At 30.2% G+C, this 19,036-nt stretch overlaps 1 protein-coding gene and 1 long non-coding RNA gene across 14 annotated transcripts in view; both read right to left on the bottom strand.

The window, feature by feature from the left end:
• Positions 1 to 139: 139 nt before the first annotated feature.
• Positions 140 to 19,036, bottom strand: part of LOC122515538 (voltage-dependent L-type calcium channel subunit beta-2) — a 72,177-nt gene continuing 53,280 nt past the window's right edge. Inside the window, exons 1-9 of one of the 11 annotated variants that reach the window (XM_043632933.1) lie at positions 12,929 to 13,103; positions 12,677 to 12,751; positions 10,367 to 11,159; positions 7,333 to 7,449; positions 5,248 to 5,367; positions 3,042 to 3,255; positions 946 to 1,043; positions 676 to 812; positions 174 to 369 (exon numbers count right to left, since the gene is read on the bottom strand). In XM_043632933.1, the coding sequence (XP_043488868.1) occupies positions 189 to 369; positions 676 to 812; positions 946 to 1,043; positions 3,042 to 3,255; positions 5,248 to 5,367; positions 7,333 to 7,449; positions 10,367 to 10,417 (918 nt within the window). In that variant the 5' untranslated portion in view covers positions 10,418 to 11,159; positions 12,677 to 12,751; positions 12,929 to 13,103 and the 3' untranslated portion in view covers positions 174 to 188. The other 10 variants (XM_043632934.1, XM_043632935.1, XM_043632937.1 and 7 more) reach the window with 10 other exon arrangements.
• On the bottom strand, positions 11,418 to 13,282 carry LOC122515540. Of its 3 annotated transcripts, none has more exons than XR_006303301.1 (2): positions 13,218 to 13,282; positions 11,418 to 11,601 (listed from the first exon to the last, which is right to left on the bottom strand). It is a non-coding gene; the product is annotated as an uncharacterized LOC122515540 (long non-coding RNA). The 3 variants fall into 3 exon arrangements; XR_006303300.1 differs by lacking the exon at positions 13,218 to 13,282 and adding an exon at positions 13,122 to 13,211; XR_006303299.1 differs by lacking the exon at positions 13,218 to 13,282 and adding an exon at positions 12,427 to 12,451.

The raw sequence follows: 19,036 nt of genomic DNA on the forward strand, positions 1-19,036 counted from the left end.
TTTCGAAACTTTTTCAACAGTTCAAATGTGTTTTTGTTTTTATTTCTTTTTATGAACGAAACGAATAATAAATAATAAATTAAAATTTATTAATTGTGAGGATTGTTATTTTTTAAAATTAATTTTATTGTGTTAGAGAATCGAAATATTCTTAGACAAGATTAAAACGATGAAATTAAAGATGAATATTAAATGCGATTAACCTGAAGTGTCCTGGCCAGTTCGAAAATCCTCTCGATCTCGGTTTGAACTTCCGCCAAACAACTACTTCTACTCGTAGATCTTTCCATGATCGCTCTTTTGGTAGGATTGTTCAATAATGATCTCTTTGCTAACGAGATATCAGCCATCACCCTTGTTATAATAATCCTATAACGAAAGTACAAATTAATTATACGAAAAACACATTTTCAACGATACCCCTTCCACCTCCCCTCTAAGAAAAAAAAAACCAATTATGTTTTTTCTGTGAGTCTTTTTCGACATTTTTTTTGTCATTATTTATTTATTTTATTTATTTATTTATTTTATTTATTTATATAGGTTTTTATTATTCATTTGTTAGTAAGAACAAAATAAAACACCATAGATTTATATCCAATTATTTGCCTGAACTTTATTCAAACAGTTAAAATAACGTAATCAATATTTGATCGAATAGATGTTTTTTTTTACCTTCCTTCGAATCGGTGTTTCAAAAAATCGAAAAGTGCTTTTTGCATCATGTCGGTAACTTGGTAGCCCTTTAGAGAAGGTCCAACAAGGACAACAGGCCTCATCGAAGGTACAACGTCGTATGGTGTTGTGGTCTCCTAAAAAAAAATAACATTTGTTATTAGCAACTCGTTTCGATTTCTAATTTAAATCAAATAACTAAAAGTAACTTAAATTATTTCTAGGGATTTTTCGATATAGGGGAAAATTTGAAAAGCTGCATTAAATTACCGGTTTCTTGAAGAAATTCTTTCGTTTTTCTTTGGCAGGCGGTGTTGTCAATGTCGCTTTTCCTGGTCTCACGTTGCCAACGCTGTCGTTGTCGTCACCTTATCGAGAAAAAAAAAAAAAAAGAAAAAAAAAAAAGAAAAACAAGAAAATCAAACCAACGTTGTTTTTTTTTTCAAAATGCGCATTCAATAATTATATCTAATATCTTTTCTTTCCTTTTCTTTTTGTTGTTTTTTCATTAGGAGGATTTATTTAATCCTCCGTTTAAAGAAGAGAAGAAAAAAAAAATAGAAAAGAAAAGAAAAGAAAAGAAAAGAAAAATATATCAACTAATATGAATATAAAAATAAAGCTTTTTTAGAAACGCTTGCTTGCTTGCTTGCTTGCTTGCTTTGCTTTGTTTGCTTTGCTTGCTTGCTTGCTTGCTTGCTCGGGTGCAAAATAACTCTATCCTAAATTCATCATACGCTCTCGCTAAATCCATAGCAGCAAAACTACCAAGATTCATCTACAGCAATTTTCAAATGCTAAAAAATGGTCGCGAGCGTGTTTGGTTTAAGATTTTTCTTTTTTTTTTCAGTGTTAACAGGTGGTTCACGTGTACGTATGCATGTAATATTTATATCTATATGTATGTGTGTATATATATGTGTGTGTGTGTGTGTGTGTATTGTTGTAGGTGGTTTGATTTTGTGTAAAAATATTTCAGTAATGTGTAAATAATGTGTGAAAGTTTGATGCCTAAATATCAAGCCTGGTATTGAATTCGATCGGGTGCTATGAAAAAGCTTTGATTTATTTGATCGACTGATGATTTACCCCTACTCCCCCACCCCCCACAAAAAAAATAATGATTAAAATGAGATAATTCAATCGTTTGATTGATTGATTTAAGAATTGAAGGATCTAACGAATGAATGAGAATTCGTAACATTCCAATGATCATGCAATATCCAATAATCGATAACTAAATTCGAATGAACTGTTTGTTTGTCTTTTTCTTTCATTCTTTTTTTATATATTATTATTATTTTATTATACATTAGTGTCATATTATATGAAGAGAGTCACGATTTGCAAGGAAAGAAAGCATCTAATTTAAAAATAAATTTGTATCTGTATCTGTGTGTGTGTGTGTCACGTGGGCTTTTACGTATTACATGTCGAATAACAAAGCCATTGCACGTGGAAAAATATTTTCTAAAAAATATTTTAAATGTGGAATATTTGTTTATTTTTGTAATAAGAAAAAAAAGAAGAAAAAAGAAGTGTGTGTGTACATAGAAAAAGAAAAGAAATCGTTGCGGTGTGTAGAGGAGGGGGAAGTAAGGGGTTTTAAGAGGATTAAATAGAAAATAATAAAACAATAATAATAATAATTATAATAATAATAATAATCGTGTGCACGCGCGTTTGGTGTAGTGTGTGGTGTGTGGTGTGTGTGTGACTATCTCTATAAAGTGTTCAAATTTTAATAAGGGTGTTGATTTTATCGGTATAAAAAAAAAGAGGACAAAAAAAAGAAGAAAGTAAAAAACAAAAAGATACGTATTTGATAATTGATAAATAATTAATATAATACTTAGGATATTTTCTTTCTTTCATTCTTTTTTGTTTAACATTTTCGTTTTCCCTTTCTTTCTGTTTCACTCTCTCTCTTTCTTTCTCTCTCTCTGTCTCTCCCTTTCTCATTAAGTTTTATTTTTCATCGTCATTTCGTTTCTTTCTCTGTTTTGTCACGAAATAAGAATCGAAGAAGTAGAAGAAGAAGAAGAAGAAGAAGAATAATAATAATAAAAAACAAAAAAAAAGAAACGTGTTGCTTTTCAAAGGACGGTGTCCCCCCTCCCGATCATCCAATCCCGGTTAATCGTCACATTTGGGGGCTTGGGGGGGGCTCAGCTGAATCGTCTCTCTCTCTCTCTCTCGGTACTTTAGGTTGAAAATGAGAAATATTTTTTTTTCTTTCTTTTATTTTTTCTTGATACCAATAAAGTGTCGAGAGAAGAAACACAGTGTTCGCGAGCACCACCCGGTAGATGATAGACCGTGGATTTTCCGAGGGGGGGGAATGAAAGAAGGACGTGCTAGGATACCTGGTGTAGGTGGCGTGGAACCACGTGAAGGCATACCACTCTCGCCAAGGTTCCCTGAAGACCCTCCTCCTCGTGCTGAATAGAGACCTTTAGTACCACGTGCTGCGCTAGCCTGCAATCTCAGTGCCTCTAATTTCACCGGGGATGGTATAAAACCCACGTCACAATTTTCTTTCACCAGTCTCCCGATCCACCAGTTGTTGTCATACTTTTCCTTTAAACGTATATGGTTGGTTTTTTTTTAATTAATTTATCATAACTTCCTCGGGGGGAGGGGAGGTGTTGAGTTTTTTTGTCTTATTTTTATTTGATTTGATTTTTTTTTTATTTTTATTTTTCGTTCCTGTTAATCTCGCGATACAGTTAATTCCGAAAAATTTTTCTTATTCTACATACTTTAACGTTTTATTCGCATTTTTTTTCGTTTATTTTAACAGTTTGAATGATGTGGGCGCATATATGCGCCCAGTATATGCAACCTGCCGTTGACTCAGGACGCATATATGCGTCCTGGAATTTTTTTTTCTTTTTCTTTTCTTTTATTTTATTTATTTATTTATTTAATCGGAATGGTTAAAAGAAAAATTATTATTGCGTTCTCGGTGATTATTGCAATCGTTTTAGGCGAGTTACGAAAATTCAAATAGTTCAATAATTTCTATTGGTTAGTGTTCCTTTTTTTTCGGCAATTTTTTTGGCAAAGTTTCATCCATTAATGTCAGAAATATATATATATATATATATAATATAATTTATCTACGATATCTATTTTAAAATTTATTAATCTAATAAATTTAGTTGGTTAAATTTAATTTTAGGATTTAATTTAATAGGATATATATTTTTAGGAATTAACTGTATTTATCGATAATAATTATGATGGATTGAGTCAACAAATAGATAAAATATATTTTACCGTTTATTTGACATTAATAATAATAATAATAATAATAATAAATTATTAATTACAATGAGAGAAATCGTTTTAATACAGTAATAAATAATTTACTTTAATTATTTATTTATAAAATATATCGTGTACCATTTTGTTTATATAATGTGTCTGTCGTTATGTGTATTTTATATTGTTAGTAAAATCTTTTTGTTTGTTTTATTTTCTTTTTTTTAAACGAAACGATTTGAATCATTCGTGTAAAGTATCGTTACAACTATTTGCAATAAAATATCTGTGTCTGCCATTTATATTTTTTCCTTTTCTTTTCTTTTCTTTTCCTTTCCTTTGGTTATATTTTATCGCGAAGATAAGAAAGATGAAAAAGTAAGGATTAAAGCACCGACGTGGAATTCTGCCAAAATCGATTTCAAACGTACCTTCTTCTTTTCTCCTTATTCCTATTTCTAGACGTAAGAAAATCATTATATATTTCGATAAATTTTAGAAGAACATTATATACCTAGTCGAGGGAATGTAACGTGAAAACGTAATAATATTTTCTTGTCTAACGTGTTTCAAAATATTTTAACAAATTTATTATTAACAGGTAAATGAAAAATATCGATTTTGGCAGATAACTTCTACCTCTTCCTCCTCCGTGTGTGTGTGTTTTTCTAATATTATAATATAATATCAATTTTTATTGTTCAAATTATAAATAAGACGACAAACACTTTTCACTAATATTTGAACAAAACAAAAAAATAAATAAAAAACACACGCATTATTTAGGATGAGAGGACAACCAAACAAAAAAACAAAAACAAAAAGAAAAATCGATGATGACAATAACTTTCCACAAACATTTATTTTACGAGTGTAGTACACGGATGAATTCAATCGAATTTTATGGAAAATCGATAGATATCTAACATCGAACGAAATATTATATCTAAATTCGATCTAAAACATAAAAAATCGAAAATAACATCGTGTGTCCATAACAACGTGTTTTTTTCTTTTTTTTTTTATTTTATTTTTTCTATATAAATATATAAATATAAATATATCTAACATTTAAATTTCGACGAATTTTCGATAATACGACGAGTCGAATTAAAGTGACAGGGGTTAAGAGGGGGGAGGGGAGCAGCTGGGTGTGGATAAAAACAAGAATACAAAAATAAAATAAAAAAAAAAAACAAATAACAATAAGAAAAACGAGTAAACACGTAAATATTTATTTCTAATTAATTAATTAATCGAAGAGAGGACAGAAATAACGCGTCGTTTTGTTGAAAACAAATTTACCTTAATGTGTAAAAATTCCCGGACCTCAAAGCTAACGGCAGAACCATGAACGGGTGAATCATCGTCAGCTGATCCGTCATAGCTAACGTTTGTCCGCACTGCGAATGCTACCGGTTTCGTCTGCAATAAAAAAAAAACAAAAAATCAAATCAATTTATTTAACACACACACACACACACATATATGTAACTAATAAGAACTTTCAGCCAATAAAATGCAAACAAAAAAAGAACTTTAATCCATAAACCAAAAAAGAAAACACAAAAAGAGGTTAGAATCAAAGTTAGTGATGGCGGCGGTGGTGGTGGTGTTGGTTAGTGTTAAAAATCGCATGACTTTCAAACATTAAACCACATCCATCAGCATGACATAGTATCCATTAGATCTAATTGTAAATTAGACGATTACCATGCCACCCACGATTTTCTATGCATAATCTATATATGTATCATAATAAATCGTTATAACTATTTATCAATATGACAAAACGTTTAGTATTTTTTACTCATTTTATTGTTAGATAATGAAATATTTCACTTTGTTTTTCTTTTTTTTTTTTTTTTACTTTTTTCCTTTTTGTTTTATTTATATTTAGTTGCTTTTTTAGTTTAATGTGTTCGAACGTGTTTACCTATCGTTGGTAACTAATGTTTTTATTTTCATTCGATTAAAAGTTTTCGTAACGGACGGTAACGTTGTAAGCTTTCGTGGTCTTTCTGTTTTAATAGAATTATTATTAACTCATTTGCATATTATAAGTTGATTTTAATTATTATTGGTAGAAGAACATTTTCATATTATAACCAAAAAAAAAAAAAAAAGAGAATTTTTACTTATACTTTTAATTGAATTTATATTGTTATTTATATCAAATTGTTTTGTATTAATTATTTCCATTATTTTAATGTATTTTCTTTTTTATATTCATGCGTTTAGGATAGTCAATATCATGGGACGTGCTTTTTTTAAACAAACGGATAAAATTAAAAGAAGTAATAAGAAAAATAATACAACTATAATATTAAATATTATTCCAATATAAATTATCTTTGTTATTTTTGTTGTAGAATAAATTCATAATGTGTTAGAAGTCATATTTACCTTTTATATTAATTAATATAACACTTATTTATATTTTAAATAGAAGTTATTTTCGTATTACTTTTTATCAAAGATGGCGGCCACTCATTAATATCATCGTATGTTTAAACAAGCAAAAAGAATGAAAAAAGAAAAAAACACATCAAAAAAATATATTGAAACTAATATTCCACATAATATCCAAGATAAATTAATTAATTAAACATTGCTAAATTTGACTCTGATCGATGCGTCAATGTAATGTAGATGGCGCGTTTTATCTAGGGATATCTAGTGATTAATAAACGTGTTCAGGAATTTTCCGGTGAATCATTTAAAGAGTAATTCTTCACTTTTGAGATACAACAAAGTGTTAAATCCATAAGAATCATTTGTTAAAAGTTTACTTAAATTTCAACGTACGATTTACAAACATTAAATTATTACAATATTTATATAAATAACAATTATTATCAATTATATTTTTAAATTATCAAAGATGGCCACCCATTAATATAACCGTATATCAAAAAACAATCAAAAAGAATGAAAAATATCGAACAAAAAATATATTGCAACTAATATCAAACATTTAACACGTATCTCACCCCGACAATAATTAATTAAACATTAAATTATTATAACACTTATAAATAATAATTATTATCAATTGTGCCAGTGTTATTTTCGTATGTTATTTTATATTTTATGGGGTATAAAAAAGAAGAATGTATAGCCAGAGAGTAGTACTGTCATAGAATGTTTGAACAAAAACACGATCGATAGTCTTTCTCACTTGTCTTTTATATTTTCACGATAGAAAAAGAAAGATGGATAGATAAATAGATAGATAGATAAAAGGAAAGAAAGAGAGGGAGAAAGAGGGAGAGAGAGAGAGAGGGAGAGAAAAAAATGGTGGAACTTGAGATAGAAAGAAAGGGAGAAAGGTAAAGAGCATGAAGCTAACTAGAACATGGTAGTGTGTAAAGGACAAATGTGACTCACCCTAGCTTTTTCAAGTTGATTAAGGGCCTGCCTCTCTTTTTCACGTCTTATGTTTTCTTTCTCCTCGTCCAGCGAGAGATCCGAGCTCGGCTGTGAGTAGTTTGAATCCGCCGAGCCCTAGACAAAAAAGAAAAACAAAAATCATCATCATCATCGAAATCATATTCATTTAATTGTAATTAATTAAACAATGAATTATATCGATCGTTAGAAAAATTATTATTGTCGTAAAATATGATATGATTTTTATTCGAGAATAATTCAAATAAAAGATATAATTTTTTGTTGGGGTTTGTTTTCAAAGTAGTTCTTCTTAAATATATTTCCAAGGTAAAAAGATAAAGTTATAATTGTTGGAAAGTATTGTTAGAAATAAATAATATTAAATATTTGAAATAATAAATAATAAAATGTCGCTAATGGATGCGTTTAACAATAATAATATTTAATTTTTGTGAAAATATATTTGGAATGTTTTGGTGAAATAACGAATGAAATAAATTCGGCAAGAATATTCTGATTTATTTTTGTATAAAAAGCAGGAAAGGTAAACAATACGCAAGGGAGATGTGAACTCGTAGGAACCATAGAAAAAAAAAAAGAAAAAAAAAGAAAAGTAGTAGTAGTAGTAGTAGTAGTAGTAGTAGTATAAAAATGTTACAGTGAAATAAAAGAGAATACACTTTTCAACAAGGATATACGATACCTCCTAGTATACTGAATTACAATCAAACATAAATCTCATCTGTCAACGTTAATTTTGTTTGCCCCAAACTTTTAACTTACATTATACATATATATATATATTATTTTTGTTAAAATATATTCATCCTAAATGAAATCTAAAAATTCCCTAAAATATTTTCTATCTTAATAAATTAAATCCCATGGCCCCTCCCCTCTCCCCATTTTGTATTAACATTACAAATTCATGTGTAATCAAATGAAAATGCGATCAATAATAATATTCTCATTCCACGTGTGAATACGAATATAATCATTCGAGTGATAAAAAAAAAAATAAAAAGGAGAGAAATAAATTTTCAAGGTCGCGTTAGTTGTGTTCAGTACTTTCATACATATATTTAAATTATTCAGATAAAAAGATGTGCAGATAAGATAATTCATTTAGAAATGAGTTACACGAAGATAATTAACAAATAAAAAAAGAAAAGAAAAAAAAAAGAAGTGTATTGTAAAAGAAATCGTAATCGTCTTGGTTACCATGAGACGAAGGAGCTTTTCCATAGAACGAATTCACTCGGTCGGGGGGTCGTAGTCATGCCAACGGCCTTTGCTTACCCTCGCATACCCACCCCTATAACTAAGTTCCTCTGTATTTCTCATGTACATGTGTGTCTCCTTTATGGTTTCGACATACCACCACACCATACCATAGAAGAGACCCATATACCACTATTAGGTAGAAACCAAGCAACCCTTCCCTTCCCTTCCCCAGACCCCTACTTCCCCTATCCCACCCCCCTACCCTTCAGAATGGAACGTAAGCAATTTCTGCATTCGTATGCGTTGAAATTCGATGGAAATATTTGACATGAATGAAAATAACTCTGCTGTTTATGTATTCATATCTATAAATATTTTTTTACATTTATATCTTTCTCTCTATATATATATATATTGAACTTGTGTGTGTGTGTGGGTGTGTGTGTGTGTGTGTCTGATTTTTTTAATACAGTTAAAAGATAAAGGTAGAATTTTTATATTTAATAGAAACATTTAAACAATCTTAGCATGTAGTGTTAAGTATATGTGTGTGTATGTGTGTGTGTGATTAAGTATATAAAGTGGGGGTGAAATTTTTATATAAAAAAAAATGTGAACATATTAAAAATACGATTAAAATCAAGGCTTAACATTTTTTGATTTATTTACTCTGGAATAAATCGTTTTTGTTATTATATATATTGAACGTGTGTGTGTGTGTGTGTCTGATTTTTTTGATACAGTTAAAAGATAAAGGTAGAATTTTTATATATAATAGAAACATTTAAACAATCTTAGAATGTAGTGTTAAGTGGGTGTGTGTGTGATTAAGTATATGAAGTGGGGGTGAAATTTTTAGATAAAAAAAAATGTGAACATATTAAAAATACGATTAAAATCGAGGCCTAAGATTTTTTGATTTATTTACTCTGGAATAAATTGTTTTATTTTTGTAAATAATTATTAAATTGGTCAATGAGTAGTCGATGTTTAAATCATTTCTCAATTCTAATCATTTTTATGTATGGAAAATATAATTATATCGTATTTTTATATTATAATATAAAAGTAAAAGACTGTTTTTAGATATTAAAAGGGTTAGCTCAAGGACAAGAGAAAAAAAAAGAATACGAAGAAGAAGAAGAAGAAGAAGATAGATAGATAGATAGAAATATATTGTAGAATGTTGTGCACACAAAGTGCATAAAACTTGTCGCACAATTTGAACGCGCTTGATAAAGCAAACACCAATAATAGAGCTTAACCCCCCGATGATGATAAAGGAAAAAACGTTAAGGATATAAAGGATTTCAAGTTTGTTATGCTTTTTAATCATGCTCCGTAAGGTTTCATTTTACGCAAGACTTGACCAACGTAGTCTAATTTTATAATGTTAATAATTATCGATCGATTGTATGCGTTATATTAAAATAGACAAAATATACGATTGTTTATACGTGTCGGTATATTTTTTTTTTTTAATAATAAAATTCACCTTTTTATTAAATCTGTCGAATTAATTGGATAATTTAACTATTACGAATATTATCGTTCGTGTTTTATTTGAATAAAAAAGAAAAATAAAGCACAACGAAACAAAATGTATGCAATTGTTCGTATGTTTCATAATTTGTTTGTTTGTTTGTTTGAAGGGTTACTACTGGTTGTTTTTTAATGTTACAAATCGTTGTAATTAATTCATTGAATGAATATCGATACGTTTGGTATATCTGAACGAATTGAATTGAAACAATTTCAATTTTCGTTCAAATTATTGCAATTACAAATTATTGTTTAGAAATAATACCTGAGTGAACAGCTTGTTGTAGCCCGAATTGTGCTGATTGTATCCAATCATCGCCAACGTAATCGACGAGGCTTCGATCTTTTCCTCTCGTCGTAGCACAATTGAAGAAAAAGAAACGAAAAAAAAGCACAAAAAAAGCACGTTTCCCCCTCCACCTCCGCCAAGACAACCCCCCACCACCACCCCTGATGCGCCTAAGCTCAAACAACGAAAGATGAAACGAAAGATAATGCGACAGGACGAATAACTTAAAATTCACGCATTCTTCGAATGCTACCGCATTGCGTTTTTGTTTTTTGTTTGTTTGTTGTTTTTTATTATTGTTTATTGTTTTTGTTCGGCGGCGGCGGCAGAAAAAAAACGTCGAAGAAATTGTCCAATTGTCCGGCTCGAAGAGGAGGAGGAGGGGGAGAAGGTGGAATTCGATTGGTGAATAAATTACGCGCACAATTTTTTACGTCTTCCCCCTCTACTCCGATGCTGCTACGTCATTTTGATGAGATTTGTTTTGTTTCCTTTTATTTTCTTTTCTTGTCTTTTTTTCGTCGACGATTATTAAATAATTGTTTCCTTTGTTAATTAATTAATTCGTTCGAATATTTATTTGTACACTTTGCCGATGGATGCATCAACTTTTTACGTTTCCTTTTGCAAGCCATCCAAAATTGATGTCACTCGTTATGGTTTTTCTTTGTTTTAAGTTTTATCTTATCACCATTGTCCACTTGTTATTCGTTGATGACATTACTTTTCTATGTGTTTTTTCTTTTTTTTCGTTTATAATTCGTTTACCCTGTTTCGATGAGTACACGCATATAAATAAATAAATAATCAATTAATTAATTGAAAACAAAAAGAATGACTTAAACAACAAATTCATTTGTTTGTTCGTTTGTACATTTTTCTTTTCTTTTTTTTTTTACGAGAACGCAAGTGAATCGTCATTACTTTTTATTTTATTCGAGAGAAAGAGTGGGGGAAATCAAACTGCGCCGCTCAGAGTAGACCAATCGTAAACGTCTCTAACGCTTATTCTTTTTTTTCCCTTGACTTTCTTTTGTCTTTACTTTTTCTTTTTTTTCTTTCTTTTAAGCTATCATCACGTTTACCCTCGGAACGAAACTCACACACAGCAGACGACCACCAATTTAGATTTATGTCGGGTTAGAAGGGTGCCACGGTGGCGCCTGTTTATCTGTAACCCTTCCCCTTTCTTTCTCTCAACGATGAAATTCCTACGATGTATATAAAAAATAAAAAGTAAGAATAAATAAGGAATCATTAGAAAATTGTTGATATCATCGAAAGTACTTTTAATAAAATAAAAAATAATACGATTTACAACGAACGAAATAATTTCAAATCGTGCTGAAATTTTACGACAACCATTCATTCCCCCACCACTACCACCTAACCTCAAACAAAACTTAAAACACCACCTGCGCGAGAAAAAAAAACAAAACGTATGAATAATTTTGATTTAAAAAAAAAAAAGAAAAAGTGATCTTCGATCTATTTCAGTAGTAGTAGTAGATCATTACATCAACGTTATCTTGGAAATCAAGATAGAAGAGTTGGCGTGTGTTAATCGAAGGACGAAAGAAAAATGAAATTAAAGTAGCAGGGAGGAGTGGAGGGGAGGTAATAATATCATCGTCACGCGAATCCCTGATCGCTTGGCCTGGATAATTAATTAATTCTATGGGAAAACAACAGACCCACTCGCTCACTCACGCACACAAACAAACAAACAAACAAACAAGTATCTTTATCCATCCACCGTTCAAATATATACATTTAATTATTCCACCTGATCGATATACCAGTAAATTATACCTAATCCCAAAGGAAAAAAGAAGAAAACAATTTAATTAACTTGAACAATAGAAAAGAAACAACAATTAACCTCTAAATAGTTGAAAAGATTCAAAAGGAATGGTAATATCATCGTAATTGGATTGTTTAAAAAGAAGATCGATAGATTAATAAAGAAACTAATTGTAAGATCAAGTCAGACACAAAAGAGACAACTTTACAGTTGGACTGATTGACTGACTGACTCACTGACTGACTGACTGACTGACTGATCTGATCCGAAAATCGCAGCAGACGTCGAAAGAGCTAAAAGGGCGCCTCGAATAAGAGGTGCATAGACATCCGGAAAGGGGTCAACGACACAGTGCCATCGTACTCCCTCCTACCCCCTCTCTCTCTGTCTTTCTATTTGAACTTTAGTTAGCACGTTGCCCTTACAACAATAGTAGTAGTAGTAATAGTAATAGTATTTGATAGTATAAGTCAATGATTCACCGGTGTTCTCAACAAAAGATGTTTAAAAATCCCCTTTTTTATTAATAACACTTTAATTGAAAATTGTTTTGATAACTGTAATTGGAAACAAAAATAACAACAACAACAATAACAACAATAACAACAACAGTTGACAAAAATGTCACGACTGACCACCAATCAATTGATAATAATATGATAGATCGATTAAAAAATAAATGTTAAATGATATAAATAATGTTAGTAATATTAAAATATGACAGGAGGACGCACAATGAACCGAACGGACGGCTGTTTCTTCGCGTACTGAGTGAGTCAGTTAGTGAGTTACTCTGAAAGACGACGAGAGACACACGAGCTCTGTTAGATCAGTGCCGCTCGCTGCCGGCTCGTTGTTACAACCACCACCAACAATCACCGTGTAAATGTAGTAACAGCGATACCAACACCGTGAGAACTGAATTACCATTAGCCAACACCGACACCAACACACCGACAAAATCATCAAGTAAAAGTAGTAATAATGATACCAACAGCACAAAACTGAACTACCAATACTAACATTAGCCAACACCAATACTAACAATCACCAAGTAAAAGTAGTAATACCAATACCAACACCAGAAACTGAACTACCACTAGCCAATACCAATACCAACACCAACACCAATACCACCACCAGACAACGTGGATTTCGTTCTTCCTGACGTGGGTCGGCGGCGCTTTGATACATCTATCTCTCTCTCTCTCTCTCTCTCTCCCTCTCTCCCTCTCCCACCCTCATGTATATACATTGGCTGGTGGGTGTCGTTTGAGGTTCACGATTCCACCACATGGCGGCGTTACTTACTGACGAAGCCGGACGACACCCCCGTAACTATATCGATCCACAACCCCTTTTCCTTCTTACCCCTCTTAAAACCAACCACCCTTCTTCTTCTTCCCGTCCCCCTTCCTTCCTTCCTTCCTTCCTTCCTTCCTTCGGAAGACTCTCCAGGCCACTGCACTCAACGACTTGTCTCTTCTTTTCTTTACACTTTCTATTCTTCGTAATCTTACCTGAAGGTTTCTTTTTTTTTTACTTTCTTTCTTTTTCTTTTTTTTTATATAAACGATCTATAGATCGTATAGATCTTTGGGGAGAGGGGGGAGTATATTGTTCAGATTTAAATCGTATTTTAAGATTTGTAAATTGATCAAAAGTTTGGTCAATGGTTCTGTTTCTATAGATTATATTTGTTGATATGTATTATTAATAAATTAGATGTAACGATGATGACAAAGTAATCCATTTGTTTAAACATTTTTATACAGTCGATAATTAAGTATTAAAAATCTTAACAAACGTAAATCTTTAATTGGAGTTCTCAAAATGAATTGGACGACATGTGAAAGAAACGGTAAATAAGAAAAGAAGAAAAAAAGAAAAGTTGTTAAACGAATATAGGTATAAGAGAATAGTTAGAACGAAAGAGCCGAACGGTTAACATCAATTATGAATAAGGGAAAATCGATAGGACGTAAATAATAAAAAATGACGAGAAAGACGTGAAAGACAAGGATGAAAGTAGTGTAGCAGCCGTACAAACGAGGAGAGGTTAGGTTTACTTGTTAGAAAGAATTATTCTGCAAATTATTCTGCAAATTATTCTCCATTTTATTATGACACATGGGTTCGGTTAAAATCGGTTGAATAATTTTTAAATTAATTAAAACATGCACAAGGAATAACGCGAGAAACAAGGATGAAAGAAGTGTGACCCTAGAAACAAGGAGAGGTTAGGTTTACTTGTCGGAAAGAATTATTCTTGTCTTTATTTCTTTGATCCCCTTCCTTTTTCCAACCCCAATCTTATCATTGCACTTTCCTTTGGTTAAAATCGGTTAAATCATTTTGAAGTTAACTTAAGCATGCAAGGGATAATACTGTCGGTCAACAAAGGGTGCAGTAGTCCTCCTCGTGGCCGATCTAGGGCCACGTTGTGTAAGTTTCCTTGAAATATAGGTCGAGTTATGTAGGTCGAACTAGGGTGCGTACGCGTCTACGATCCTCCCTACTACACTTTACCCTCATCATCCCCCTTCTCCCGTCTACACAAAACCCATTCTCTCTTTCTCACCTACACACACACACACTATTGTATAGTGTAGTAGACTTCGTATAACCTTCGACAAAATGTTCAAAGTAAATCAACCAGGGTACAAGTTATATACACCTTAATTGGATTTAATTCTTTCTAAGACTTCTAGAATTCTAAATAAATTATTTGTCCGGTTTTTTGTTGATTAATTATTAAACTATTGTTGAATTCAAACAATTGGATTATTATTTTTGTAATAATATATATATGTATATACATTTTTATGTAGATTTTATATAACTTCTATTTATTTTTTAAACGAGTTTGTTGTGGTTGTTGTTGTTGTTGTTGTTGTTTTTGAGATAATTTATACGAACAGGTATATGGAAAAATATTTGTTAATAATAATTTCTCTCTCTTTCCGTTAGAATATTAACTTTCTTGTATGAATAATTAAAATATCAAAGAATTGTATGAACAATTCAATGATACGATGCAGTATGTTTGTACGAGTGAATTTATTATACTTGGGAATGATGTTCTTAAGTACTTAGGTATTTTCCAGAATGGTCACGTGGGCCACGATGATGACGAACGAAAATAAATTTGAAGTGCATCGTTTCCATTTCTCGCGATTGCGCATACTTCACTCATTTATGTTAGTTTTCTTTTTATGTATGTATATTTGAGTATACGTGTGTAAGTATTATGTTCTAACTCGTATTATTCGATCGAATTCTTCGTGACATCCTTTTTTTTTTTTTTATACACTTCCGATCGTTTCGATAATCGATATTATTATTTAATTCTAAATTCAAATGTAAAAAGTAAAATGATAGAAAATTGGTAAGATAGAATTGATAAAAATTGGTTAAAATATTTTCATATATGTATATATATATTGTATTTCCGCATCGTTGATTTTATTATCTTAGATGCTTGAAACAATTTCGAAGGAAAACTTGGCTACAACCATGATTTCACGAAGGACATCAAATAGGTTATTTTTGCACTCATTTAATAGATATTAATGAATTTCAAAATGGCGGTAATAACTCTAGTTGCAAATATTAGAATGAGTCAACGTAATAATTTGATCTTTTTTTTTTTAGAAAGAGCGGAAATGTCTAAATTTTGATTTACGATTAGTTAATTAAAATTTATGCGTATTGCGTTTTAGATTTCATTTTGTAGGAAAATCCTTGGGAAATAATTTCACGAGAAATATCATTTCGAATAATTTCATATGAAGTTAGGTTATGTTGATGCAAACCTGTTATGTGAATTTATTTAATTAAATTGGACGAAGGATTATTCTAAAAATCGATAAATCTAGGAGAACACAAAAATATGGAGAAATAATAATCGTTTTACCTTCTTCAAAAGCTTGGTTTTCTTAGATGCGCCATTTCCCAAGTAGAATTTTTCGTCGAAAAACAAAACTCGCGTGTGTTATTATAATATTCGATGAATATAATGGAAGTAAATAAGAAAATTTAAAGAAAAAACAAAAGAAATAAATAAAATAATATATAAATATAAATATATATTAAATAATATTGATGGATAAAATGAAATGACGAATACGAAAATTGTTGAAGGATTTCTTTTAAATGAGAATTTTTCATATATGCTTGAATACAATTATTATGTTGATCTTGCGAATGTAGTGCACACCTAAACGAATGAGAGTTTTCGTCAGCTTCGCGAGTCCAACGACTTCCGGCACGAGCTTCTTCCACCGCGAGTTCTATTTCTCGGCTGCATTTAGCGTTTCTTTTTTTTTGTTTTGTTTTTGATTTTTTTATTTTATTTATACTTTTACTATTCGTTCACCACTTTTCACGTTTTTATTTTATACTTTTACTATTCGTTCACACTTTTCACGTTTTTTTCCTTTCACCTTTTTCTTCTTTTTCTTCGAAAAGACAAAACACTCACGAGAATCGTTTCGGTTGTTTTATCGATCGTTTAATGCGTTCGTTGATTGATTTTTATTTGTTTCTTTTTTTTTCCGTTTTTTAAATATACTTTTCAATAATTTCCTACGCCAGATTAGGAATGACTGGGTGGGTTCCTTTTTTTTTATATTAATATGAAAAATATTATTCTTCCTTTTTCGATATTTAAATATATTGAAATATTATTTGAGGTTAGTTTCATCCGTTGAAATGAATTATTTGTATAGTAGAAAAAAAAGTAGAAATAGTGGAATATTATTTTGACGTATCGGTATGTGTTTTATTAATGCTAAAATAAATTTCCTCTACAGATATAAGCGTATTGCAATAATTAATGAAATGAAGATCATATTTTGCATTGAAATAAATTCCATTTCTGGTATAAAAACATTGCAATCAGTGTCGGAAAAATATATTATATCTTGTTTATAATAAAAGAAAACAAAAATAAACAAAATTCCAATATTTTTAAGGCTACTATTTTTAATTTATTTATATCGGAAAATATTTAATTCCGAGTCAAATCAAAATGTCAAATCATGACAGTAATAATTCTAATCGCGGAAAATGATTACCCTAATAAAATATCGAAAGCAAAGAATAAAATAATGGGGGAAGGAATAATTAAAATAAAATAAAATAAAATAAAAAAGAACAAATTAATGAGTTGTTTAGTTTAATCGACCGATTTTTGGATCGATGCCTGAAAACCGAGTGTAACAATTCGTGACGTTCTTTACGAGAAAATATATCCGCCGACTTGTTAAATCTTTAGCCCTGGCCTTGGCTGACGAATACCAAGTTTTCTTTCTTTTTTCTTTTCCTTTTTCTCTCCTATGTTGTACTCTTCATATTCCAGACCAAATTTTTGCAAACGTAAACACACGAGTTATATTTCAAACGGATACAAATACGTTTGATCACAAAATTCCACGACACGGTTATTTTTTAAGAACAAAATTTCAACTTTTTCGACATAATCATCAATGAAATTGAAAACGAAATTGAATATTGCATTGAATGATCTATAGATCTGTAAAACTTGCAAATAAAAATATTATTTTAAATTATTATTCAATAAACCAATAGTATTTGTAATAATTGTTCGTCATAAATATTATAACTTCATTAGTGTTATATAATCGAATAATATGAACATGATCGTGAATAATGGATATTTGTTATTAATTTGAGAAAAAATATATTCTATTATTGGTAAATGCGGAAAAGAAAAAAAAATAAAAGAAGAGAAAAAACATGTAGTAAACAAAACGACGTTATCGATTTTTAATGAAGAGAAGATAGGAAAAAAAGGGAAAGAAAAAAAGGAAGAAGATGATAATCGTGTCGCGTGTTTTGCGGGAATAGATAGTGTTTTTCGCGATAAACAAGGATACTTAAAAAAAAAGAAAAAAAGAAAAATTACTCTGGCTTTAGAAATTTCTTACTTTTTTTTTTCTTTTTAATCTACCTCACGTTTTCACTACACACATGATACCACTTAATTCACCAGTGTAACAAACAGGTATTAAATAAATTACGATTGTAATGTTTTTTAATATTTGAATTAATAACGTTGGATGATCGGGATGATTAAAAAAAAAGAAAAAAGAAAAACGAGGAAAAATTGAATTAATAAACGAAAAAGATGTTCGATGTTTCATAAAGAATAAGACGAATTAATAAGCGCGTTTTCTCTCGCGAGATACTGTCGAAAGAAAGAAGCTTTTGGAACGCACCACGACCTCCTCCGCTATAAATAAAACGTCGGCGGCCACCGACGAGAATTTTGCTAGCCAGCCAGCCAGCCAGCAGCAGCAGTAGCAACAGTTTCAATTCGTAAGATTTGTAACTCTCCATTTTAGTGATCCTCGTCCGTGATTCGTAAATTATCTCAATTCTTACGTCTTATAATAAATAAAAGAGAAATTAAATAGACGAGAAGACTTTTGTTTAACTGTTATTATTGTTTTAAATGATCAGATTCAATTTTTGATCGTTTCGACATCTTTCTTTTGTTTATGGTAATTTTTTCTGGTGCTTATTACATTTGTTTTCATTTGTTAGGTTATAATTTAAAAAAGAAAAAAAAAGTAAGATTTTTATATAAATACGTGTCAATTTTAATTAATAATTTAGTTCCTTTTTATATATGTATATATATTTTTAAGAAAAATAATTATTTAGTTTGTATAATAATCTGTTATATATATATATATAGGGAGAAAAACAAATGAATAGTTTGAGATATATGAGATAAAATATATCGACTGTCGATAATAGTTTATCTATAGATAGTAAGATTTTCTGTTTTATCGATCAGCATTAAGTTTCTTCAT

The sequence above is a fragment of the Polistes fuscatus genome, unplaced genomic scaffold (genome assembly GCF_010416935.1).
Source record: "Polistes fuscatus isolate 324 unplaced genomic scaffold, CU_Pfus_HIC Scaffold18, whole genome shotgun sequence".
In the NCBI taxonomy this organism is placed as follows: domain Eukaryota; kingdom Metazoa; phylum Arthropoda; class Insecta; order Hymenoptera; family Vespidae; genus Polistes; species Polistes fuscatus.